This window comes from Saimiri boliviensis, chromosome 3, assembly GCF_048565385.1.
Source record: "Saimiri boliviensis isolate mSaiBol1 chromosome 3, mSaiBol1.pri, whole genome shotgun sequence".
Classification (NCBI taxonomy): Eukaryota; Metazoa; Chordata; class Mammalia; order Primates; family Cebidae; genus Saimiri; species Saimiri boliviensis.
The window spans coordinates 4,984,591-5,011,071 of NC_133451.1; the positions used below are offsets into that span (position 1 = coordinate 4,984,591).

Sequence of the window (26,481 nt, forward strand, 5' to 3'; positions counted from 1 at the left end):
ATTTTGCCCTAGATTGTAAAGCTGTCACTCCCCCCGCTCTGGTGCCATCCAGCAGAGCTTCAGTAGCAGGGGAGTGTTTCCCCCCGGGCCCCCCAGCATCCTATCCACCAAGCCCCTTGAAATGTGGGGACTTGAATGAACATTGAAATTGAAGTAGCTACCTGTGGCTGCCATGTGAAGCAGGGGGTGCTGGGTGGGTGTAGACGCTGATGAGTATGGTGGGTGTTGGAGGGGGATGTGGAGCCAGTGAGAGCAGCCTGCCTGTGGGGCTGAGGGGTGATGTGAAGCAGCATGGGGGAGAATTGGAGCAGAGACCTGTGACCCAGGCTTGGGGTTCTGGTCACCCCCAACCTGTGAGTCAGCCCCTCATCGCGTCCCTCATGGTCTCTGAGTTGCTCCTGTCTCTTACCTCGTCTCTACCCCAGTCCATTTCTAATGTAGTTACCAAAGTTACCTCTTCAGTCCCCTTAGCTTTTGCTTAAAATCCTTCCTGGACTGAGCATTAAAAAAGAAAAGAAAAGAAAAGAAAGAGAGAAAGACAGGGTCTTGTTCTGCTGCCCAAGCTGGAGTGCAGTGGCAGGATCACAGCTCACTGCAGCCTCAGACTTCTGGGCTCAAGTGATCCTCTTGCCTCAGCCTCTCGAGCAGCTGGGACCACAGGCATGGCCTACAATGCCCGGCTAGTTTTTTACTTTTTATGGAGATGGGGTCTTGCTATGTTGCCCAGGCTTGGTTTGAACTCCTGGGCTCAAGCAATCTGCCTGCCTTGGCCTCCCAAAGTGCTCGGATTACAGCTGTGAGCCCCTCACCTGGCCTCCTGGGCTTCTTTTCATTATTGAAAATTCAACTTAAACTTTAATCTTTCTGTTCTTCCCTCTTAGTATTCAATCTTTGCAAGGAAATTATAAAACAAACACGATTACCGAGTACAAGTTAAACTCTAGTCTCCGGCAGGTGAAAATGTGGGTCCTCTTCTGTATAGACTCTGCCATTTCTGGCACTTCTGCTAAATTGCACAGCCAACCACACTGGCCATTGTTCTCCTTAGCTCTCATCCACTTATGGTTTAGGTGTTCTTCCCTTAAGTATATTGAGAAAGGAATGTGTTCCAGATGCTTCTGGGGGCTGAGGGGAATTCAGAGAAGAATCAGACCCTGTCTAGGGAGCCTATCATCTGGCACAGCTGAAAGGAATGAGAGGAATGATGGTCGCTGGTATTTAGGAAGCACTTTTAATATGCTGTTTGTCCTTCCAAGGGCTTTGCCAGTGTCGTTTAAATACATCGAACAGCTCTTCCTTCTGCAGTGATTTGGGTACTTGCCGTGTGCCAGGTACTTTGTTAGCTGCTGGGGAGATCGCCTCCAACAAGATGGTCTCCTTTTCTTCAGGGGGCTAACAGCCTGCAGTCGGGGCCAGCATTGAGGCACGCTGCGATCCACGTTGTGTTGTGGTGTGTGCAGACTCAGAGAAAGAGCATTTGACCCAGCGTGTTAGTCTGCTCTGGCTGCAGTGACAAATGCCATGGAGTGGGGGGCTTCCACAGGAGAAGTCTTCAGTCCTGGAGTCCAGGTTAGACTGCCCGCATGGTTGGGTTCTGGTGAGGCCTCTTCCCAGCTTGTACTCACTAGGTACTAGGTACTCACTATGGCTAGGTACGCACTGTGTCCTCACCTGGTATAAGCAGAGCTGGTGCGCTCTCTCTCTCTCTCTCTCTCTCTCATGCTCTCTCTCTCCTTATAAGACCACCAGACCTATGGAATTAGGACCCCATCCTTAGGACCTCATTTAACTTTAGTAACCTCCTAAAAGCTCTGTCTCCACATACAGTCATATTGAGGTTGGAGCTTTAACAGTTGAATTTCAGAGGGGGACACAGTTCAGTCCATAGCACTCAGCTTTGGTGATTCAGGGAGTGTTTGCTGGAGGAGGTATCAGGAAGTTAAACCCTAAAAGATGAGAGCGTTTACCAGGCAAAAGCAAGAGGGTGAGTGGATGGACAGGAAGCTTGCTAGAGGGCGTGGCACTTGCAGAGACCTGAGGTGAATGAGAGGTGATGTTTTTGGGAAACTGTAAGTCACAGCAGTGTACATGCCAGTGTGCCATAGAGTGAGGCGGGCACCATTAGATGGACAGGTGTACATTCCTGTGAAAGTTCCAAGGATGCCCCAGAAGGGAGAGGTGGCCATTGGTCGCATCTTGAGTGTCAGAAATGTTGTGCGTGTGGGGATGCCAGCAGGGAGAAGCAGATTGCAGCCTCAGGGGGACTTCAGCATGAAGATGTGGATGCGGGAGGGCAGGGGACCTCCATGGGGAAGAGTTTTGCACGGCCAGACACACTGCAGAATGAGGATAGTGCTCTACCAGCAGGAATATGGTGGGGAGTCAGTGTCAAGCCAGTGTCAGGTCAGCATGGGGTCCGGTCCATGTGGAGCAGTCTAGAAACAGTTTTCCTAAACATAGAATTTGTAGGCACTTCAACTTTCCATTGAGTTTCCATTGCCCAAGTCTTAGCATTGTGTGTGTGTTACTCCTTAAGGCGCAAAAGTTCCTGTCTCATTCAGTTACATGGTGATTAAAAATATAATGATATGCCCTTGAGCCCATGGGTAAACTTCAAGGTAAAGACGTCGTTTCGTCAGTGTGTGTTCATTTTTTACAGACTATGACTCGGACGCGATGAGCAGCTCTTACGAATCGTATGACGAAGAGGAGGAGGACGGGAAGGGGAAGAAAACCCGGCACCAGTGGCCTTCTGAGGAGGCCTCCATGGACCTGGTCAAGGATGCCAAAATCTGCGCCTTCCTGCTGCGGAAGAAGCGCTTCGGCCAGTGGAGCAAGCTGCTTTGCGTCATCAAAGACACCAAGCTGCTGGTGAGACATTTGGAATCGCTTGCATTTTTATAAGGTTCCTGTAATTTTAGTTTATACCCAGTCCCCGTTAACATCAGCTGTGCAGGAAGGGCAGTGCTCAGACCTCAGCGAGGTACCCTGAGGGTTCCCCACACACCATCAAGGAGCACTCGCCCATGCTGTGTCTTCAAGGTTGCTGGTTTCCCAGCTCCAAACAGCCAGCGGACAAAATCATCCCCATTCCCAGGCAGTGCCTGTGGTTTGCATCTAAGAAAATGCACAAGATTTTAACTTGCCAGAGGTTGCAAGATGGATTTTCTCATTTGTAGTGAGTCAGTGGATTCCTCAAAGCCAGGTCATAGAAGTGGGACGGGGAGCAGCCAGGAAAGGAAATTCTTTTGGAAAGCTTGGGGCCAATTCTTTATTATTATTTTTTAATCTGAGAGGCAGAACAGGAAGACAAGTGAGGAACAGAGAGGCAGGGAAGGGGAGAACACGGACCTTGCTGTGGGGTGATTCCAGTGGAGGCCCCAGCGGGGAGGCTACAGCCCTGGAGGATGGCATGGCATCCCCCGTCCCCCCCCCCCCGCTCCCTCACTACTTCCTCCCTCCCTCCCTCCCCCACTTCCTTCCTCCCTCCTTCCCTCCCTTCCTCCCTCTCCACCTTCCTTTTCCAGCTTCCTTTTTTTTAGAAACCGTGGTTGGTTTGGAATTAGGAATTTTAAGAGTATGTTTTTGCCTTTTGTTCTTCCTTCAGATTAACCTTGGGGTAAACACTGCTCAAAATAAGATCACTAAAACAGAAGGCGAGAATTGATTTTCTGTAGAGCACTCTAGTGGAGTGGATTATCCTATATATATATTTTTTCTGTAAACAGAAGTTTCGTCTTTGAATTGTGGGAAACTTTTTTATTTTAACTAGGTTCTTAGGATGTTATATATTTTTAATGTTTTTGCTCAGGTTTTTAAACACAGTACATATTTTTCCACAGGTGTGGAATTTCTCCTAGATTTAGCATGTGCCAAAAATGATGCCATGGGGAATATTAAAAAATGAAAAAAGAAGATGACTGTGGTCCTTATTCACAGCCTGATATAATGGCTACAAGATGTGGCTATATTATATAAATGTTTTAAAAGTACACAATCAACTTTCATTTAAAAGAGAAGCTTCCAGATCCACTGGGGGAAGCTCGGTGTTGCGCACAGGGATGAGCTGTTGGAGGTTCTGAGTCCCGGCCCCTCTGCCCCGCCCTCTGCTTCCTCAGCCCCGCCCTCTGCTTCCTCTGCCCCGCCTTCTGCTTCCTCTGCCCCGCCTTCTGCTTCCTCGGCCCCGCCTTCTGCTTCCTCGGCCCCGCCCTCTGCTTCCTCGGCCCCGCCTTCTGCTTCCTCGGCCCCGCCCTCTGCTTCCTCAGCCCCGCCCTCTGCTTCCTCGGCCCCGCCCTCTGCTTCCTCGGCCCCGCCCTCTGCTTCCTCAGCCCCGCCCTCTGCTTCCTTGGCCCCGCCCTCTGCTTCCTCGGCCCCGCCCTCTGCTTCCTCAGCCCCTGGACTTCTTTCCGCCTCGTCCTACCAGCTTTCCCCCTTCAAAACCAGAATGATAATGCCTACTATTTGGAGTGGTTGTGAATATTTAAAAAGAAATCAGTGAAAAACTAGGTGAAAGCACTGTCTTTGGTCAAATGCAGAATCAAAGTTAGTTATTTTTATTATGAAGCTTCTTTCCTTTCAAAAATGACCTATGATCCAGGGCTCAGGTGATTACCATTGGTATAAAAAATAATGAACAGTGATGAAAGCAAATGCTTTCCAAGTTTAAACATCATAGAAAAGAAAAAGCCATGTTCTTCCTCTAGATGTTCCCCCTCGTGTCTTCCCACAGGTTACCGCCATTAACAGCTTTTTTTGCTGTCTCCTTCTGGAACTTGTTCCTTCTGTGCCCAGGTAGCTCTGGGGCGGATACTGCGGTGTTCCCAGATTCCCGCATCAGTCCTCAGGGTGGAATTTCCTTGGCAGGGCTGCTGAGCCCACCTCGGGGCTGTCTGCATTGAAGAGGGGCCTAGAGCCCAAGGCCGAGCTCCATCCCCAGGGTCTGCATTCAGTGTGTGGGGGGCAGGTACACACCTAGACTCACTGGGCAGCATCGACGGGGCTTTCCAGCCCCAGAGCTCTCATGGTGGTATCCCTGATGCCACTCAGACTGGGCTTCTTTGCCCGCCCTGTTCCTCCCTCTCCTTACTCCTAGTGTTCTCTTCAGGATGGATGCCGTTCATAAACCTCCTGCTTGCTGCTGTCTGCTCTAAAGGCAGCGTCCCAGGAAATCTAGCCGGCTAGGACTGCCAGGTGACAGCCTGTCCTAGTGCTGATAGCATCTCTCTTGTGAGGCATTTAACTTAAGGAAGAATGTGTTATAAAGTTCCCTTTCTGAAATGCTAAGTGTTTGAGATGGTGGGTATGCTAATTACTCTGATCTGATCACTATACATTTTATGTATCAAAACATCACTCTGTACCCCATAAATACGTGCAGTTACTATATTTAAAAAGTTTACACAATTTAGTCAAAAATAAAATTCCCTTTCTGATTCCTTCCATTGTACAATTAGTTGCCTTTTTATACTTACTCAAAATGCAAAAAATCTGAAATGGTAAACATTCATAAAAATCTGAGGTTAGTTGAGGTATTTTTTTCTTCCTTTTAAGATCAGTTGCATTTTTAAAAAGGAGGGGATATATTTCTTATCTGTATACTTCAAAGTCCTGGATTCAGAACAGCAAAACAGAAAGGCCAGGGGTGGTGGCTCAGCCTGTAATCCCAGCACCTTGAGAGGTCAGGGTGGGTGGATCATGAGGTCAGGAGTTCGACACCAGCCTGGCCAAGGTGGTGAAACCCCATCTCTACTAAAAATACAAAAATTAGCTGGGCATGGTGGCTCCTATCTGTAGTCCCAGCTACTTGGGAGGCTGAGGCAGAAGAATCGCAGGAACCTGGGAGGCGCAGGTTGCAGTGAGCTGAGATCGCGTCACTGCACTGCAGCCTGGGCAACAGAGCAAGACTCCATCTGAAAACAAAAGCAGAGAAACAGGAAAAGACTCTAGAAATCGCTTCTGAAAATAGCTATCCCTTCCTTCCTTCCTTCCTTCGTCAGTGAATGTTTACAGTCAAGATGCAGGCTCTGGCCATGCACAGTTGGGGCTGGAGTCCGGGTCTGCCGCTTTTCAGGTTGCCTGACTTCGGGCAGGTTGCTTAATCAGCTGTACCTCGGTTTCATAGTCTGCAGCATGAGCAACCATGCTGATGGAGGTGCTTGAAATGCCTCATGCGATGTGGACACTCAGCACTTGGTAGCAGATGTTATTGTTGCTAATAACTTAATTCAATAAAATAATAATAACAATAACTGCAAAACACATTTTGCAAATGAGGAAACAGACTCAGGAGATTTAAGAAGCTCCTTAGGATGCTGATAAATGAGTCACAGCTCTGGGACCCAGATCTGCCCTCTTGGACTGTTAGGAGCTGTGCTTTGGCCCAGGTAATACAGGTCAACAAATGGGGGAAGGAGAAGCTTTGGGCAAGGATTTGATTCTTAGTTTTATAGACAAAGATTCAGCAAGAACCATTTAAGGTAAGTCTCAGTTCTTACCTGAGTAATCAAAATCTTTTTTTTTTTTTTTTTTTTTTTTTTTTTTTTTTTTTTCTGAAATAGAGATGGGGTTTCACCATGTTGACCAGGCTGGTCTCCAACTCCTGACCTCAGGTGATCCGCCCGGCTTGGCCTCCCACAGTGCCGGGATTACAGGCATGAGCCGCCTCGCCTGGCCGCCAATCAAAATCTTTAGAGTGGATGTCAGTTGCGTAGATGGAGCAGCTCTAGTCACCTGGAAAGCAGATCTTGGCGGACATTTTTCTACATTATGGATTGATATTATCCTCTTATTAAAATAATTTATGTCTTTCAGGAAGAGAAGATGAGATAGGCAGATACCAAGCAATATAGGTTATTAAAGTATCCAAATTATTATATTGTCTCTCTCATGAGGGCTGTGGAGTTGCAACAAATCTAATAGTATATTTTATATATTATTCACATAAATATAAATGCATTTTATATATACATTTAAATAAACATGTTAAATGTGTGTGTATGTGTTTTGTTTATTTGAGACAGAGTCTTTCTCTGTCACCCTGGCTGGAGTGCAGTAGTGTGCTCACTGTAACCTTGAATTCTGGGCTCAAGTGATTCTCCTGCATCAGCCTCCCGAGTAGCTGGCACTACAGGTGGGTGCCACCAAGTCCAGCTAATTTTTAATTTTTTGTAGAGACAGAGTCTCGCTAGCTTGTGCAGGCTGATCTTGAACTCGTAGCCTCAAGCAACCCTCCTGCTTAAGCCTCCCAAAGTGTTAGGCTTGCAGGTATGAGCCACCACACTTGGCTTATTATTTATTTATTTTTTGTTTTTGAGACAAAGTCTTACTCTGTTAGCCAGGATGAAGTGCAGTGAGCAATCATGGCTCACTGCAGCCTTGGGCTCCCAGGCTCAAGAGATCCTCCTGCCTCAGCCTCCCAAGTAGCTGGGACTACAGGAATGTGCCACTATGCCTGGCTGATTTTTTGTTTTTGGTAGAGATGGGGTTTATCGATGTTGCTCAGGCTGGTCTCGAACTCCTGGGCTCAAGTGATCCACCTGCCTAGGCCTCCCAAAGTGTTGTCATTACAGGTGTGATTCATCATGCCTGGCCTGTATTTTTATGTATGTAAATACATTCATGTATTTAATGAAGACGCTCCACTGGAATATAAACTTTATCAGAGTAGGGACTTTCTGTGTTTGTCGAGTCCTGTGATAGATGCTCAGTAAGCTTTTGCTGAGTCGGTGAATGGGTTTACTTCTTCACCCTTGGAGGCCAGGTGTCAGTGTGAAGAGCGCTGTGTGTGTGTGAACCGTTCATCTGCAGATGCAGACCTTCAGATTCCTTGCCCACGCTCAGGTTGTCATGATGCCAGTGTTTCTGTCTGAACTCTCTTATCATATCAATTGATTTGTTGTGTTGAATGCAGTGCTATAAAAGTTCCAAGGACCAGCAGCCTCAGATGGAACTGCCTCTCCAAGGCTGTAACATTACATACATCCCGAAAGACAGCAAAAAGAAGAAGCACGAGCTGAAGATTACTCAGCAGGGCACGGACCCACTTGTTCTTGCCGTCCAGAGCAAGGAGCAGGCCGAGCAGTGGCTGAAGGTAGGTTGTCAGCTATGTTTCACAGCCGGTTCCGTTCCACCTACCTTTCTGAGATCATTTTAATTTTAATTTTGTTCCAGCATAGGTAAGATGGATTAACCCATATAGTTTTGTCTTTAATAGCTGAATGTTCTGATGACATGGAGGCTAATCAAAAACCCAACGTCATTTTCACTCGTCTTTAAAAGGCAGCCTGTTGTCTGTAGGCTGCTTCTACGACTTTGGCTTTCATTTTCTAAAATGTCACTTCGTTGTGTCTGCATATGGATTCTTTTTAAAATTAATTCTGCTTGGGATTTGCTGGGCTTCTGAAATATAGTGGATTGTTACCTTTCTAAGTTCTGGAAAACGTTTTCAGCCATTTTCTTAAAGGACTGCTTTTCTGCATTTCTCCTTCTCTGAGATTACATTTAAATATATGTTAGACTTTCTCACTATATTTTACTTCTATTCTCTTTTTGTGTTTACCAATCTTTTTTTCTTTGTTTATTGAAACAAGGTTTGCCTCTATTGCCCAGGCTGGAGTGCGGTGGTATGATCTCAGTTCGCAGCAACCTCTGCCTCCCAGGCTCAATCGATCCTCCCACCTCAGCCTCCCAAGTTAGCTTGGATTCCAGGCACATGCCATTATGCCTGGCTAATTTTTGTATCTTTTTTATAGACGACGTTTCACCATATTGCCTAGGCTGGTCTTGAACTCATGAGCTCAAGTGATCTGCCCACCTTGGCCTCCTAAAGTGCTGGGATTACAAATGTGAGCCATTATTTCCAGCCCTACCATTTTTTTTTTTATTTCTTTGTCCTGGTTTATTTTTCTTGTTACTTTCCAGCCCATTATTTCTCCTTTTGTCTGCTTCTAATCTGCTATTAAATGTATTCCTGTTGACTAGGTTTTGGTTATGGTAGTTGTCTTAGTCTACTTGGACTACTCTGATGAAATATGATAAACTGAGTGACTTATTTACAGCAAATGTGTTTCTCACAGTTCTGGAGGCTGGGAAGTCCAAGATCAAGGCACTGTTCTGTCCAGTTTCTGGCGAGGGCTTGCTTCCTGGTTCACAGATGGCACCTTCCATCTGTGTCCTCACGTGGCGCAAAGGACATGGCAGGCCTCTGGGGCCTCTTTAGTAAGGGCACCAGCCGCATTCATGGGGGCACCTCCCAAAGGTCCTGCCTCCTAACATCATCATCTTGAGGGGTAGGATTTCAGGATATGGATTTGGGGGAATGCGTTCTATCCATGACAGCAGTTTTCAGTCCTGGAGTTTCTAATCTTTTCCGTTTGTTTTTGTTTTAGAGTCCGTTTTGCCTTGTATCTAGAATTTCTAGTTGCTGCTTCTTCAAGCTGGAAATACTACTTTTGCGGTTGTAAACTTCTTTTAGAAATGTCTGCTTGGCTTTTATCATCATAAATGTCATCAGCATGGTTTTTTTGACAGGAGTTTTTGGTGGAATTTGATCCTGGTTCTGTTGTCTGTTGTGCTGTTCTTGTTCATGTCATTTTTGTCATCTTTGTGCCAGGTTATTTCCAGTTTATGCTGGGCATTATATTTGGGGAAAAATTATTGAAATAATTTTTTATTACAGCTTTATTAAGTATAATTTATATACTGTAAATTCACCCTTGAGCCTGGGAGTTTGAGACCAGCCTGGACAACATGCAGAAACCCTGTCTCTACTAAAAAATAGAACAAATCAGCTGGGCATGGTGGCCATGTGGCTACTCAGGAGACTGAGGTGGGAGAATCACTTGAGCCTGGGAGGTCGAGACTGCAGTGAGCTGTGACTGTGCCACTATACTCCAGCCTGGCTGATAGGAGTGAGACCCTGTCTCAAAAACAAAGAACACTGTACCCATTGGCAGGCACTGTCCATTTGTCACCACCCTGTCCATCTCAGGCAGCTGCTCATCTGCTTTGTGTCTCTAGAGTTGCCCGTTGTCAGCATTTCACAGAAGTGGGCTCTTTTGGTACACGACCTTTCATGGCTGGCTTCTTTCACTTTGTATCCCGTTTTCAAGGTCTGTCCATATCGGAGTAGATTTCTGTTCTTCCTTGCTTTTATTGCTTCTTGGGTCATATGCAAGAAATGATGACTTAATCCAGGGTCCTGAAGATTTACACCTGTATTTTATTCTGAGACGTTGAGTGTTAGCTCTTAAATATAGATATTTGATGCACTTTAATTTTTGGCATGCAGGGTGAGGTAGGGATCCAGCTTCATTCATTCTTCTTCATGTGGGTCCCAGTTGTTCCTATGGAAACAACTTGATTCCTAGAACTATGCTTTCTACTACCAAGGAGCATTTCCCCTTGCTTCTCCCATATGCTTGGGGGTGTTAGCGCTCCAAAATCCATTTATTCTAAATTCAGGGTTTGAGATTCTCAGAGCCACTTAGGTAACTTTTAAGTCAGCCCACAGTCCATTCAAGGGCAGGTTTATATTTCTTTTTTTTCACTCTTAACTCACAGTTACATTCTGTTGGGGTCCCCATCCTGCTTGTGAGTGTTTTGCCAGGGACCCCGTCCTTGGCCTGCCCTGGAATGCAGCTTGGATCTCTCTTCCCACTGAGCCATTAGAGGTTCCACCTTGCCCCTCAGCTACCCCCTTGGAGTGGGCAAAGCAGTCCCAGTCGCCAGGCTTCCCTTCTGAATTTCCATCATCCTCTGGATTTTGGCCCAGGAATTGCTCACTATCATAGTAGCTACTTCGTGCTTTGGGGAAGATGCTTCCTGTCTTCTATCTTGCTTTTTTTTTTTTTTTTTTTTTTAAAAGAAGTTTTTATTTCCATAGGTTGTTGGGGAACAGTGGTGTTTGGCTACATGAGTAAGTTCTTAAGTGGTGAATTGTGAGATTTTGGTGCATCCATTACTCGAACGGTGTACACTGCGCACCCACTTCCCACCCTTTCCCCCGAGTCCTCAAAGTCCATCATGTCATTCTTATGCCTTTGTATCCTCACAGCTTAGCTCCCACTTATGAGTGAGAACGTATAATGTTTGGTTTTCCATTCCCGCATTACTTCACTTTGAATAATAGTCTCCAATCCCATCCAGGTCGCTGCGAAGGCCATTAATGTATTCCTTTTTATGGCTGAGTAGTATTCTATTGTGTGTGCATGTATATATATACATATATCTGTGTCGTAGTTTATTCGTCTGCTCTTTGATTGATGGGCATTTGGGTTGGTTCCGCATTTTTTGCAATTGCGAATTGTGCTGCTCTAACCGTGTGTGCAAGTATGTTTTTTGTATAATGTCTTCTTTTCCTCTGGATAGATACCCAGATGTGGTATTGCTGGATCGAATGGTAGTTCTACTTTTAGTTCTTTAAGAAATCTCCAGGCTGGGCATGGTGGTTCACGCCTGTAATCCCAGCACTTTGGGAGGCCAAGGTGGGCAGATCACAAGGTCAGGAGATCGAAACCATCCTGGCTAACATGGTGAAACCCCGTATCTACCAGAAATATAAAAAATTAGCCAGGCGTGGTGGCACATGCCTGAAGTCCCAGCTACTTGGGAAGCTGAGGCAGGAGAATTGCTTGAACCCAGGAGATGGAGCTTGCAGTTGGCTGAGATTGCGCCACTGCACTCCAGCCTGGGCGGCAGAGTGAGACTTGATCTGGAAAAAAAAAAAAAAAAAAAAAGAAATCTCCACACTGTTTTCCATAGTGCTTGTTTACGTTACCCACCAGCAGTGTAGAAGTGTTTCCTGTTCACTGCGTCCACACCAACATCTGTTATTTTTTGATTATGGTCATTCTTGCAGGAATAAGGTGGTATCGAATTGTGGTTTTAATTTGCTTTCCTTGATCATTAATGATGTTGAGCATTTTTTCATATGTTTGTTGACCGTTTGTATAACTTCTTTTGAGAATTGTTTATTCGTGTCCTTGCTCACTTTTGATGAGATTGTTTGGTTTCTTCTTGCTACTTTGTTTGAGTTTGTTGTAGATTCTGGATATTAGTCCTTTGTCAGATGTATAGATTTTGAAGATTTTCTCTCACTCTGTGGGTTATCTGTTTACTCTGCTGACTGGTCCTTTGCTGTGCAAAAGCTCTTTAATGAAGTCCCAGCTATTTATCTTTGTTTTTATTGCATTCGCTTTGGAATTCTTAGTCATGAAATCCTTGCCTAAGCCAGTGTCTAGAAGGGTTTTTCTGATGTTGTCTTCTAGAATTTTTATAGTTTTGGGTCTTAGGTTTAAGCCCTTAATCCATCTTGAGTTGATTTTTATACAAGGATAAAGGTGAGGGTCCCGTTTCCTTCTCCTACATGAGGCTAGCCAATTGTCCCGGCCCCATTGGTTGAATAGGGTGTCCTTTCCTCACTTGATGTTTTTGTCGAAGGTCAACAAAGCAAACAGAACATGAAGTGGGGAAGTTGGCTGTAAGTGTTTGGGTTTATTTCTGGGTTCTCTGTTCTGTTCCATTGGATGTGCCTGTTTTTATGCCAGTCCCACGCTCTCCGGGGGACTGTGGCCTTATAGAATTGTTTGGAATCAGGTCATGTGATGCCTTCTTCTGTTTGTTCTTTTTGCTTGGTCTTGCTGTGGGTATGCGGGCTCTTTTTCGGTTCCATATGAATTTTAGGATCGTTTTTTCTAGTTATGTGAAGAATGATGTCTATCTTGCTTTTCTCATTGTCACCATCAGGAAGATTGGCCCAAACCACCTAGTCCATCGTGGCCAGCAAGTACCTGTTGTTTAAGAAACCGGCTCAGGAGTGCAGTGGGGAAACCTGGCCAAACACTTCATAGCGGCGGGTCTTAAACCACCCAGGTCTCCATCAAACCTTCAGTCTCTTTTGCTGCATTCAGCAGGAAGGCATGTGGTTCAGACCCCACGACTAGAGCAGCGTTTCCTGCCACTGTCTGCAGCTGCTCAGGGCACACAGATGCTATCTGTTGCATTTTGTTGGCAGTGGCTGTGGCTCTTCCCACATCTGTATCATGTGGGATATTGAGAGCTTTCTTCCCCTCTGGATGATCCTTCTGGAAGACCTGTGATCAGGAGTTTCTACTGTTGAGTTTACTTAGCCTTCCCAGCATGGAACTTTAATGTTATTCACCAGCCACCACCGTGACCGATTTCACTAAAGCCCTTTACACTCACAAGGGACTTTTCTGCCATCATTGTCTCTTAATCCTCAACACAGGCATGTGTAGTTTCATTTGTCCGCTAACAGCCTGTGTCTCAGGTGGGCGAAGTGCTCCCATGATCAATGCGTGATCCAGCAGGGAGTCCACGTCAGATTCTTCTGGCATCACATTTCATTCTCATTGTGTTGGGCCACCTGACTCTTTCTGTTCCCTCTTTTATTCCACATTTCTGTCACCATAGAGCCACCCCTTCTGTAAGGAGGGAGTGACAATTATGGAATGAAGTGAAGCTTTCTGTATGATTCTGGTTTCTTCATGCGATCCCATGCTTTTGGTCACCTGTTCCCGTTCTTCTGCATTCCCTGCTTAGCTGTTCCTTAGTGTAAAACCACTCTGACACTTCAGCTTTTTTCTTTTTCTCCTCTGTTCTTAGAGTGAGTGAAGTGTTTCCTGCACCCTGACGAGCAGCTCCCTTCTTGCTGGGGCTGATGTGACATGAAGTCATCTAGAATACCACTGGGAGAGGGTGTAGAGCCGACAGATAGACCAGTAAAAACAAAACTTTCTCAAGATGTCAGATGCTGATGGGATGAAATCATCTTGTATTGCGTTTCACCAGATGGGAGCTACTTATAGATCAGAAGCACTTAGCTAATTATAGAATGATGGCTCTATTTATGAATGGAAGTTGATTGCAAGAATTTTTTTTTTTAAGCATTTGCTGATTTTTCTTAAAAGGAAAGTAAATAATACAAGGGAAAGTATCTTTTCTAAAGAGTTTAAATTGTTCAATTACTCTACTTTTCGTGTCTGTGCTGTTACTTCCATTACATGTAATGGTACAGACACCTAAGAAGTCTTGATTAGAAAGGAAATTAGATGATGAAACTAGTTTCAAGCTGTTACAGAATTTTTATTACTTTAGACCAACACAGACCTGAGATGGGCTAGTGTAGTTTCTTCCAGATACTGTCATCAGAGCTACTGCCTTACCAGAAACACAGAGATTTACAAAACGTAGATTCCCAGTAATTCAGATTCATTAGGGACTTAAGAATCTTTTTTCCCCTTTTTACTTTGTATCATTTTTATATCCTTTTAAGGCCTAAAATGCTACAGATTGAATTGAAACATGCCTCCCCTATTTAAGTCTCTCTCCCTTCCCAAAGGCAACTTTTATCTGTATTTGGTCTTTATTATTATCTTGGTATGCTTTTAAAAAAATGCTTTCACTTCTGTAATCACAGTGCTTTGGGAGGGCAAGGCAGGAGGATCACTTGAGGTCAGGAGTTCAAGACCAGCCTGGGAAAAATAACAAGATGCCATCTCTATAAAACATTAAAAAACGAGCCGAGCATGGTGGCACATCCTGTAGTCCCAGCTGCTTGGAAGGCTGAGGTAGGAGGATTGCTTGAGCCCCAGGAGTTTGAGGTTACAGTGAGCTATGATTGGGCCACTGTACTCCAGGCTGGGTAACAGAATGAGACCCTGTCTCTAAAGATTAAAAAATAAAAGAACTTTCACTTACATGTATATACACCCATTCGTGATAAATGATACTTTATTCATGTTTTAGAATTTCTATGTAAATTCCACATACCCTTCAAACTCCACGTACCCTACAGCTATTTTTTTTTTTCCACTCAGAATCGTTCTGCTTCTGATGGCCACTCTGTGGGCTCGTGGGCTGTTGCTTCTGCAGGCTGCGCTGCGGTGAGCTCTTCCAGCACGTGCCCCACGGCCTCACTTTTCGTTCTTCTCTGGGACGCATGTGTGCCATTGGAATTGCTGTAGCTAGCATGTGCACACCTTCAGCATCACTAGATTCTGCCAGGTTGTCCTCCAAGGTTATTTGTACAATTCTCCTTCTCCCAGTGGTGGAGGAGAACCCTATTTTGTACGTATTCTTTCGGAGTTTGCTTGCACATAGGCTAGCAAATAGCAATACAGATTTCATCTGCCCCACCCCTCCCACCGCCAGTAGAAAGGGCGCAACATTTTGGACTTTCGGTTTTTTGTTTTTTGTTTTTGCCTAAACAAAGTATCTTGGAGATTTTTGCAATTTAGAAAATAGAGGTACTTCCTCTTTCTTTGTTACAGGCTGTGACATTTTATTGTATGAATAGACCATCTTTCAAAAAAAAAAAAATAGTCTGTCTCCTGTTTACGGACGTTGGGTTGCTTTCAATCTTTCGATATGACAGATAATTCTGTACTAGATAACCTTATGCTTACATCATCTCACACTTTAGTCTGTCGGCCGAATTCTCAGAAAGAGTAATCACTTCCATGAAGGTTATAGGCATTCGTATTATAGTTTTGATTTATGGCTAAGGCACTCTTCCGGGAGGTTAAGCAGTGTTTCCTCCCACCAACAATGTGTCAGAGTGCCTTTCTTCCTGCAGCCTTGCCAAAAGAACGTGTTAGCCAGCTTGTGAGTTTTTGCTAGTCTGATGGGGAAGGATGGCATCTCAGTCCGGTTTCCATCTACACTCCTCTGATTATGAATTACACTGAGTATTTTTAATAGGGTTTCAGAGGCCACAGTCGTGTTAATATTTCTGTGAACTGTGTTTATATCCTTTTTTTTGTCTGTATTCTTTGCTTACACATCTATATTAAGGAATTCCCAGATGACAGAAGCAAAGCCAGGTCTGGTCATCACTACCCTTGGTCAGCCTGCCCATTTCCTTTTAAGAGGAGGCCTCAGGGAAGCGGTAGGATGGCAGAGAAAATACGTCTTTCTGTAGTTAGACAGGCAGTTAGGGTAAATGCGATTCCATAGCCACTTCGAGTTACGTTTTACTTGATTTTTATAATTCTTCTTAAGTTTAATGTACTATAACATAGTCAGGAAAAGGACTTGTGAGCTAGTATTGTGTTGAGAGAGAGTGTATTCATCTTTTCATGCTGCTATGAAAAGAAACGCCTAAGACTGGGTAATTTATAGAGGAAAGAGGTTTCATTGACTCACAGTTTCACATGGCTGGGGAAGCCTCAGAAAACTTACAGTCGTGGCAGAAGGGGAAGCAAGCATGTCCTTCTTCATATGGCAGCAGGAGAGAAGTGCCAATCGAAGTAGGAAAAGCCTCTTATAAAAATCATTAGATCTACAGCAGGCTGAGGCAGGAGAATTGCCTGAACCCAGGAGGCGGAGGTTGTGGTGAGCCAAGATCGTGCCATTGCACTCCAGCCTGGGTAACAAGAGCAAAACTCCGTCTCAAAAAAAAAAAAAAAAAAAAAAAAATCATTAGCTCTCCTGAGAGCTCTGTCACTATTACGAGAACAGCATGAAGGTAAACACCCCCATGATTCAATGACCTCCCACTGGGTCCCTCCCATGAGACATGGGGATCGTGACAACTTCAGTTCAAGGTGAGATTTGGGTGCGGACACAGCTAAGCCCTATCAGACAGTATAGGTAGAGTGCAAACTGCAGTCAGACTCTTGGAACTGTGACCTGAGCCCAGCTGTTAGGCATTGTGTTTCTTGGACAAGCTATGTGAATTCTCATTGCCTCTGTTTCCTCTGTAAAGGGAGGCATGGTCATGGAGTCTGCTTCGTAGAGCTGTTGTAAGGGTGAGATGCTAAGACGCAGCGTTGAGAATGGTGGAAAGCAGGTCATGAACACGTATGTAAGGATAAGCGGCCGTTCCTCTGCCAGCACCTCTGTGTCTCAGCGCGCTCTGCACACGCCCGCGGAAAACAGGCTGGGCAGCTGATGATGGCAGGATGTTTTTAGGGGCAAGAACTGGACTTATGTCACCGCGCCCATGCTCCTGCGCTCCTTTGGCCAAACTGTGGGGGAGGTGGAGAGTCAGAATCTTCCCGTGTCCGCTGAAAGGAGGAACAATGTGGGGAATAATCTCTCTCCCATTTCAAAGTAAACGAAAACACCCTAAGACAAGCATCTTAAGTAGCTTATAGGAAAGACGCCTGAAGGAAATCAGGTGGACAATTGAAGACACTGCTTTCCTTTGCTTACCAGGATGTACCAGAGTCCTGGTGCTGGTGTATCCCAAGCTCACATAGCCAGCCAGGGGGCATGGTGGTGACACTGTAGGGGTTTCTGGGCATCTTGTGGTGTCAGGCAGCCCTGGGTGAACACAGAGTGGCTTTATGTGCTATCAAGTACCATAGTGGCTTTGCCAGAGTTCTCAAGGGAGAATCACAATCCATTTATGGTGTGTTTTATCCTTGCAGAACGTAACTCCTGTGGACACACACGTTTTAAGCCATGTCTTCAATATTCACCCAGGTGCCCTTCATTTTCTCCTTGAGAGTTGGGGGCGTTCATTCAATTTCATTTCCTTTTACCCCAAAGAACTTGTTAAAACCAAAGTTTAAAAAAGCTTTTTTTTTTTTTTTTTTTTTTTTTTTTTTTTTTAATACAGCAGATCTTCTGGAAGTCAACTCTTGCAGCCTTGGCTGTCTGGAAGGGTCTTCATTTCTCCCTCTCTCGGATGAGACGTCACCCACCCTTTGTGTCCATTGGTCCTCCTGTGTGGCATGTCCTTTCCCTGCCACCTCCTCTTAAAATTTGTTCTGCACACCTGTTGTCAGCAGTGGACTGTGATGGGTCTTGGTGTGGTGATGTGGGTTTTTTCTCGGGGTTGGTTGCGCTTCTTTGTTCTGTGGGTTGATGTCTCTCATAAACTTCACTTTGGAAAGCTTTTCTCTTCTCATATCTTTTCTGCCTCACTTTTTTCTCACCTCTCCTCCTTTTTTTTTTTTTTTTTTGAGACAGAGTTTCACTCTTGTTGCCCAGGCTGGAGTGCAATGGCACGATCTCAGCTTACTGCAACCTACACCTCCTAATTTTGTATTTTTAGTAGAGATGGGGTTTCACCATGTTGGTCAGGCTGGTCTCGAACTCCTGACCTCAGGTGATCCACCCGCCTGGACCTCCCAAAGTGCTGGGATCACAGGTGTGAGCTGCTGCACCCAGCCTCTCCTCTCCTTTTGAAGTTGCATCTGTAGGTGTGTTGACACTCTGTTCTGATTTCCTTCACTCCTTCCATGGTTCAGCTTGGGTGGTTACTTCTGTGTACCTGTCCTCCGGCTCACGGGTCGTCTCCTCTCCTGTGGGCTCTTCAGTCCATCTGATGAAGTCATCTTTTCTGAGATCCATTTTTCACTTCTAGCATTTGTTTCTTTCTTTTTGAAATAGTTTCCATCTCTGCTGAAATTCCCCATGTCTTTGTCACCGGCCTTTATATTAGCTCTTTCAGCATTTTTATTGTGGTTATTTTAACATCTTTGGTCATTTGAATATCCGGCCACCTCTTGGGCTGCCTCTGTTGTATTTGTCTCAGGAGTTTCCAGGACATTTCACGCATTTTGAAGAACAGTAGACTGAAGAGAGTCCTGTTTCCCTGGAGAAGGGTGTGCCCCTCCTCTGTGCCTGCCCCCATGCAGCCTGTGCCTGGCTCACCTGCAGATGGGGAGGGCCTGCCCGGTCGCAGCTTCACCCTAGCTCACTCTGCTACTGCCTTGTGAACCGCTGACGTGCGGATCAGGAGTTTCCTGTCGGCATGGCATGGCTTGGGACCCAAGACCCATGGTGAAAATCTGAAGATCTCTTCCATGTGCTACAGACAAGCGCCAGCTTTCTAAACCAGCTTGGCCAGCTTTTTGGCTTGCTGAGGTGGTTTTTCTCTGCAGCCTTGCTTCTGGCTTTTTGTGCCTTGGGAGAAATCCCTCTGTGCTGTGCTCTGTCTCCAGCTGTGGATATTCTCTACTCTCGGAAGCCTGGGGCTCTTGGAAGCCTTGAGACCCTGGAGAGAGTTGGCAGTGACTGTGGACTCATTCTCTCTCTGGGGCGCCGTGTTGTAAACAGGTCTACCAGCCCGCACGGTAAGAACTTGGCTGGCTTCTCCTGTCCCATGTATGGTGGGTTCCCCGTTCACCCACCATTCTGTCAGTTACAAGGGTGCCTGTGGGTCACTTTCTTCCTACGAAGGACCCTTCACTTTTGGGATTTAGCGCATTTAGGTTTTTTGTGTCTTCATCGCTCGGAAGGGTTCAGATGTACTAGGACTGTTTTGTTAGTGCACCCACTTGTTTTGTTTGCTGGGGTGGGAGCCATGGTCTTGCGTGCTCTTCTGTGTGCTCGCTGGAAGTCAGAATGCCCTTTGCCGCCCTTCCTTCTTCATGGTGCTTGCCAGAGGTTTATCAGTTTTATTAGTTCTCTCAAAAATTTTTTTCTGGGGAAATTTTTTTTTTTTTTCCTGTAGCATGATTGATTGTTTCCTACTTTATGAAGTTCTCTTCTTTATTATTTTGCTTGTGTGTTTTTTTTTTTTTTTTTTTTTGGCTAATTTGCTGTAATTATCTCAACATCTTGAAGTGTACACTTAGATAATTGATTTTTTTCAGCCTTTTTCTCTCTTTTACATGCATTTAAGGCTGCATGTTTCATTCTAAACACAGTTTTAACTGCATCCTCTGTGTTTTGATACTTTGTGCTTTTATCATTTCGTTCGAAATCTTCTCTGGTTTCTGCTGTGATTTCTCCTTTGACTAATGGTTTACCTGGGAATGTGCTGCTTACTTTCCAAGTATTTGATGATTTTAAAATTATTTGTTTTTAATTTGAAAGAAGTCAGTGTTATCATTATAGCTCTTTATTTCACCTTATGAAGGCTACATCTTTATGACTGAAGTAGATTTTTTTAAAAAAGCTGTAGAACTGCAGCCTAAAAGAACCGCCCCTCCTGAGCTGAAAGGTGGTGCACTAGAACGACAGAGAGGAGAGCCCGTAGGCATGGGGTGTGTTCCTGGAGTGCCGTCAACTCGTTGTGCTATTTTGGGGCAACAAACCCTTTCCCATTTATCAAGTGTAAGTAAGTATGAGAATTATCAGAGAGGCAGAATGAAAGCATGATATAAATGCATTCTTAAAACTGTAATAAACAGCTAAAATATGAATGATACTATTTGTATTATCTCTTAGGATTAACAGCTCCCTAACATGAATTGTTTTGTAATACAATACCAAGTCTTTTATTAACATAAACTGCTGTTATTCCGTGTTGTTCAAAACTGATGAACCAGACTTTCAGTGTTTTGAAACACAGCTTTGGAAACAATCTGTGTAAATTTCTATTCATAGATTGCATAGTGGTCACATCAGGGCTTTCAGGGTATCTATCACCCAAATAATGTACACCGTACCCATTAGCCCATTTCTCACCACCCTCCTTCCTCCCCTCCCTCAGCCGCTCCAGTCTGCGCTGGCTGTCATTCCCCTCTCTCCATTCGTGTGCACACATTATTTAGCACCCACATGAGAGAGAACATGTGAGATTTGACTTTCTGTGAATCATACTTTTAATGTAACCATTAAAAATCTTTAATGAAGTGACACACGCCCTTTGTGAAGTCTAAAAGAGCCATGAGAACTGTGTTTAACCAGTGCATGACTTTGCACATACTTACGCAAGAATTGCTGCCACATTTGTTTCTCCTCTCTGTCTGCAACTTCCATTACTAGCAGTTCCTGCCAGAATTAACTGACTCTCTGTCTCTCTCTCTCTCTCTCTCTCTCTCTGTGTGTGTGTGTGTGTGTGTGTGTATGTGTGTGTGTGTGTGTGTCTGTACACAGATGCTGAAAACATGAGCCTTTATGTAGGGGTCAAACAGAAGACAGGAGCCAATATTCCCAGAAACAGAGTGGTCAGATTTCCTTAAAGAATGTGCAGAGATTGTGTTTCCGGAGTTGAGGGCTCAAATTAAAAGCAAACAAAAATGCCACAAAACATACAACAATTTGTTTTTTGGAGGATTCGTGATTCTGAATTTGGATCCAGTTCTCTTAAACACACATTGAACCTCTCATAGCCATGGCTCTTCAAGTAGAATTGTATTCTTAGAGACCTCATTTATAGCTGTTCAAATTGGAGTGATCAATGCTTGACTTATGACTTCGGACTTAACTCTGCTGCTGCAAGTTGGCAATCAACAGAGATCCAGAGTAGAAAGACAGTTTCATGAGAATAACCTGATCTCTCCAACTGGCTGAAAACATTTGTGGAATAAAGATTTGTTTCTGCTGATTGATGTTTTTAGCTATGCCTTTGTTTGTGCCTTGGACATAGTTATTATCCAGTCTGGGGAAAGATAGTCCCATGAAGCTGGGATGCCATGAGCAGCCCCCTCTGTGGGCCCCAGGTTGATCCTGGGCCTGCCCTGGGTGGCTGACGGCGGTGCTCCCAAGCGCTGTTGGAGGCGCTGTTATTCTCCTGGGGAATTCGAGTTCTAGCTGGGAGGGAAATTAATGATTGGAGAGCACACATGGCTTGTTTATGTTCCCTGTTCTAAGCATTGAGATTATATGGGTGGGTGTACCGGGAAAGGCTTCTTGGAAAGGCGATTACATGAGTTGCTTTGATGCTAGGCGGCATCATCTGTCTGCTGGAAAGTAGGACCTGACAGGAACAGAGGAGGGATGGGGACACTCCAGGGACCAGGCGAGTCTGCCGGGAGCTTGGCCAGGGTGTGTGTGTTAGGGTAGGGCTGGGTGGGGAAGTGTGTAATGCGCCAGATGGCTTCTACCTACTTGCCTTTAAAACACACACAACACGACCTTTTCCCCTTGAGGATTTTAGAAATCAGTGCCGAGGCCCGGGGAAGCTTGGCCATCAGGCTCTACTTATTTCAGTGATGGCCTAAGTTTCTTTCCTTCTTTTTTTTTTTTTTCCTTTATGAAATCTTAATTCCAATTTCTTTCTTCAGTCCCTCATTTTTTTCCCCTTTAATCAAATTTTGGTGGCTGTTTTGAAGCAGGCATTGGGAACACTCCTCCTATAAGCATGAGCACATCTTAGTAGGAGACACAGACCTCTGTGGCCTGCCCTGAAGAGGAGCATGTGGCTGGCCGTGGGCACGTGTGGAGTGGGAGCCCTGCTTCGTGGCCCACACAGAAGGGCCAGAGCAGGCTTTCTGAAGATGGGAGACCTCAGCCGAATCTTGAACGATGAGTTCTATTTTAGCTATTAAAAAAAAAAGCACAACTGCCCTGGAAGACACCATTCACACAGCCAGCCCCTCCACCCCACCCAAGAGGCTGCTGGGAATAACTGGAGCGGTGCTGCCAAAGAAGTTTGGAGAGTCCTCCCCCACTGAAAAAGAGAAGAAAGAAGGCAACCTTTTTTTTTTTTTTTTTTTTTTTTTTTTTTTTTTTTGGAAGAAAAACATTTGCCAGAGATCATGGGTTTTGGCAGGTTATATTTTATAGCATGCAGCCTTTTAGTGTAACATGAAGAGCGTGTCAAGTTCAGGTGTATTTGTGTCATTGAAGCACATTTTATTTAACACCATTAAATATAATCGTGGGAAGAGTTCAGGTTTCCTTAATGCCTGGGGAGAAACACTGGGCTGGATACTTCGAATTTGTTTTATTGTTTAGTTTTCACAATGACCCCCGAGGTGGTGTTTTGTGCGTATTATTGAGGAAGGAAGGAAGGAACGCTCCGAGAATGAAGTGCTCAGCTTCACATAAACAGCAAGCCGCCGTCGACCTGGAGTTGAAACCCAGGTGCGTTTGACATAGAAGCTCAGGAGTTTTCCACTATGGGAACACTCCTTCCCCAGGGAAAAGAAAGAGTCTTGTCGGCAAATCAAATACAAATTTGCCTTGTCAATTGGAGACTTAATGATTACCTTAGGGCAGGTAATTAGCATGAAAGTGAGAGGAACAGGACAGAGCTTGGGACACGGTAAAAGCCCCGTAAGGCTGCGCACCTCAACCATACCTCGGCTTTCTGTTGAAACTGCTCTCTATCCCAAATGGGACAGGCAAGCAGTCCAAACCCATGCCGTCTGGGCCCCTGCAACTTGTAATAAGTAATTAAGGACTGTAATTTCTACCCTACCCAGACAATGTGTAAACAAATGCTAATCTTGACTTTTGTGAACCACTTAAGTAACAATCAGAATGTCCCAAGTCCCCTGGCCCTCGGAATGTCCAGAGCCCCTCACCCTCATCTTCCCCCAAGAATCCACTGGAATGTCCCGAGCCCCTCACCCTCATCTCTGCCCAGGAGGTGATTTACAGAATCCACTATCCCTCAGAACGTCTGAAGCCCCTCACCCCCACCCCTGCGCCTCACCCTCACTCCCAAGGTGGTTTTACGAGTATAAAAGGTCTTGACACCCTGCTTTTGGGGCCAAGGGTTGGAGAGACATTAGTCCTCCGTGGCCGCCGGCAATAAAGACCCTGCAATTTGACATACTTTTGTCTTGGTGTTGACTTTCTTTGCTCGGGCCAGTACAACAATCTGACCCACAGATCACTGCATTGAGGGTCCTGTTTGGTCCTGCTTCCACAGCTCTGCCTTAGCAGAGGAGACAAGACAGCCAGCTCTCCGGGCTTCTTCTTTCATCGTCTTTTTCTCCTTTGTAGTTAGTCTCCACTGTGGACACCACTCTGTTTAGTTTTTTCATGGAACAGCTGAGCAGCAAAATGGCTGGAAACACTATCCTGGGTCTCTTGTCAGGCCTTGGATGGAATCCCAGCACCGGCACAAGCCAGGGGGATTTGGCTATGTCTGTGGAGACCCAACTGCAAAATTATGACACACAGAGCTGGGACTTTGCTGTTTCTTTCTTGCCCAGAAGCAGCTTGGGTTTAACTGAAATGGCAGCTTAGTCCCAAAAAGAATAGAAGACATTTTGAAGGATCTGCCCGCTAACCTTTCAGTTCTAAGACTGTGACTTTCACAAGTACTGGAACCTTGTCTGCCTTATTTTCTGCACCCCCATGTGTGCAGAGCCAGGCCTGGATGCTGATGAGCTCAGCAGGGGTTGGAGAAACACCTACTCCAACAGTAGGGTGCTGGCCGCATGCAGCGATGGCTGAGAAGGCCCCGCGCCCGGAATCCGGACCTGCAGGCTCACAACCCCTGCCTCTGGAAGACGAGTGCAGAGTCATTTTTGGAACTCTGATCACAAATCATAAAAATGCTCCCAGTGACCCTGGTGTTGCTGCCATGGTTTGGACGGACACATGCCACGTGCTGGCTTAGACGCCTTCCATAGCGGGTCTCACTGTCTCAGTTTAACCACATTCCTGCAAGACAGGCAATCTTAACACTCACTCCCTCGCTAGGGAGGAGCCTGAAGCTCTGAGAGAGTGAGTACTTTCCTCCAAGGCCACACAGCTGGTAACAGGTGTTCTTACTGAGAAGGTGGATTCCATCAGACGGGATGCACGGGCCTCTCTGCCTCCCCCCTCCTCCTTCCGCATCCTCACTCTGCCTTCCGTTAAAATGGAAGTGTCCTTCGACAGAGGGAACACTGGAAATGCCTTCCTTTGTGCCTCTCCTCCTCCACCCATTCCCTGCCGCAGTCCCTCCAGTTCCCTGATGGATTCGTGGCTGTCTCTCCTTCTCTCTCTCTCTGGGCTCATCTCCCTCCGTGGAGCTCTCTTCTCCTTCTCCTTGGAGGCTGTGCTCTCCTGGTTTTCTGCCTGCTTTCCTGTGCTTTCTAGCTCAGCATCTTTTACCAGCCTCTCTCCTTGAACTCTGCTGGACACTGACGGGCTCCGGGTCCTTCTCCCTGATCTGTGTTCTCTGTCTTGCCTTCTTCCTCGGTAAACTCATCCGGTCCAAGGCGGTGAGAATCATCTTTTTGCCAGCAGCTCCCAGTTTATTTCTAGCTCTGAATAGAAGTTTGCCGTTGACTCCAAACTGGGTTCTCTCCACCCAGCCCATTTCTCTGCCCGGTCTTCCTCTGAGTAAATAGCACCACCCAGTTGCTAAGAATCCAGGAGCCACCTCGGAGTTAGCTTTTTCTCTCAAGCCCCGTGTGCAATCCAGCAGGGCCTGGCGATTCTCCCTCGGGTACCTCCTGACTCCCTTTTCGTCCTTCTGTCTTCACCGGGATCACTGCAGCCCATGCTGCCGCCTGCACAGCTTCAGCCATGGCCTCTAACGGGTGTCCCTGTGCTTCGCTGTTGTTCCTGTATAATCATTTCTTCCCACAGCAACCAGAGTGCTTTCTGCAGCCTTGTAACGATTGCGGGCTGCTTATGCTTCAGGCCCTGTCGGAGGGCAGTTCATCCTTAGGTCGGTAGTGTTGCACCTGCGCCTTTCGGATGGGGAAGGAAGCGCAGAGCAGTTCATTGATTTGTCCAAGATTGAAGCTGGGGTGAAGCGTGAGTCAGTGCTTTTGAATCTGGTCCCTCATCTCCTTGAAATGCCCCCAGGGTCTGTCTTCTCCTGGGCCTGAAGGCTCCTAGCGGCCCCCGCCTCCTCTCCTACCACGTCCTCCCTCTCCCCTCCTGCCACTTCGCACTCTGGGTTGTTTTCAAGCTCTTCATAACCCCCACAGGGACTTTTCCCCAGCGGTTCCTGCTGCCCAGAGCCCTTCCCTGTCACTTGTTCGTACGGCCGGATGCTTCAACCTGGTCTCTTGATGTGAAGTAACCCCCCACCATCTTTTATTCTTTGAAGCACTTACTGTTGTCTCACGTTGCCGTCATTCTTTTGGTGACTGTCATTGTTCATGGCGATATAGAAATTCTATGGAATGAAACTCGATGCCAGCAGGAAATGCAGATGCATGTTCCACACCCTGTGTCAGTACCAGTGTTGACAGACACTTGGTGAGTGGATGTGTGGGTGAATGAACAAATGAGCACCTGGCACCCTGGGTCTCAGAGCCGGGTGCCGTTGAGCCTGTGAATTTCCCTACTACGCCATGTGCCTCTGTCTATATAATTCATGGTTCAAGCCTTTAAGTATCTCTGCCTTTGGGCATACTCAAAGGGTGTCTGTCCTTTTTATAGGTGATCAAAGAAGCCTACAGTGGCTGTAGTGGGCCCGTGGACTCAGAATGTCTTCCTCCACCCAGCTCCCCGGTGCACAAGGCAGACCTGGAGAAGGTAACGATGTTGCTCCTGCTGGGGGTCGTCACCTCACAGTGGATTTAGGTCTCCCTCAAAGTTCGATAACATTCTCTGAGAATTTCAGGCGGGTGGATCACGAGGTTAAGAGATCGAGACCATCCTGGCCAACATGGTGAAACCCCATCTCTACTAAAAATGCAAAAAAATTAGTGGGTCATGGTAGCACACACCTGTAGTCCCAGCTACTCAGGAGGCTGAGGCAGGAGAATCACTTGAACCCCAGAGGCAGAGGTTGCAGTGAGCTGAGATTGCGCCACTACACTCCAGCCTGGGCGACAGAGCAAGACTCTGTCTCAAAAAAAAAAAAAAAACAAAAAAGGAAAGAAAAGAAAAAATGCAATCATGCTTCCCATCCTTTTAACTGCCTGCTTTGTGCTAAGC

General features: G+C 46.0%; 1 protein-coding gene across 9 annotated transcripts in view; it reads left to right on the plus strand.

Annotated features, from left to right (window-relative positions):
* Positions 1-26,481, plus strand: part of AFAP1 (actin filament associated protein 1) — a 169,467-nt gene that overhangs the window by 85,716 nt on the left and 57,270 nt on the right. For all 9 annotated transcript variants that reach the window (XM_039468405.2, XM_074395851.1, XM_074395849.1 and 6 more), the window contains 3 exons: positions 2,660-2,871; positions 7,910-8,089; positions 25,981-26,076. In XM_039468405.2, the coding sequence (XP_039324339.1) occupies positions 2,660-2,871; positions 7,910-8,089; positions 25,981-26,076 (488 nt within the window). The remainder of the gene's footprint in view (positions 1-2,659; positions 2,872-7,909; positions 8,090-25,980; positions 26,077-26,481) is intronic.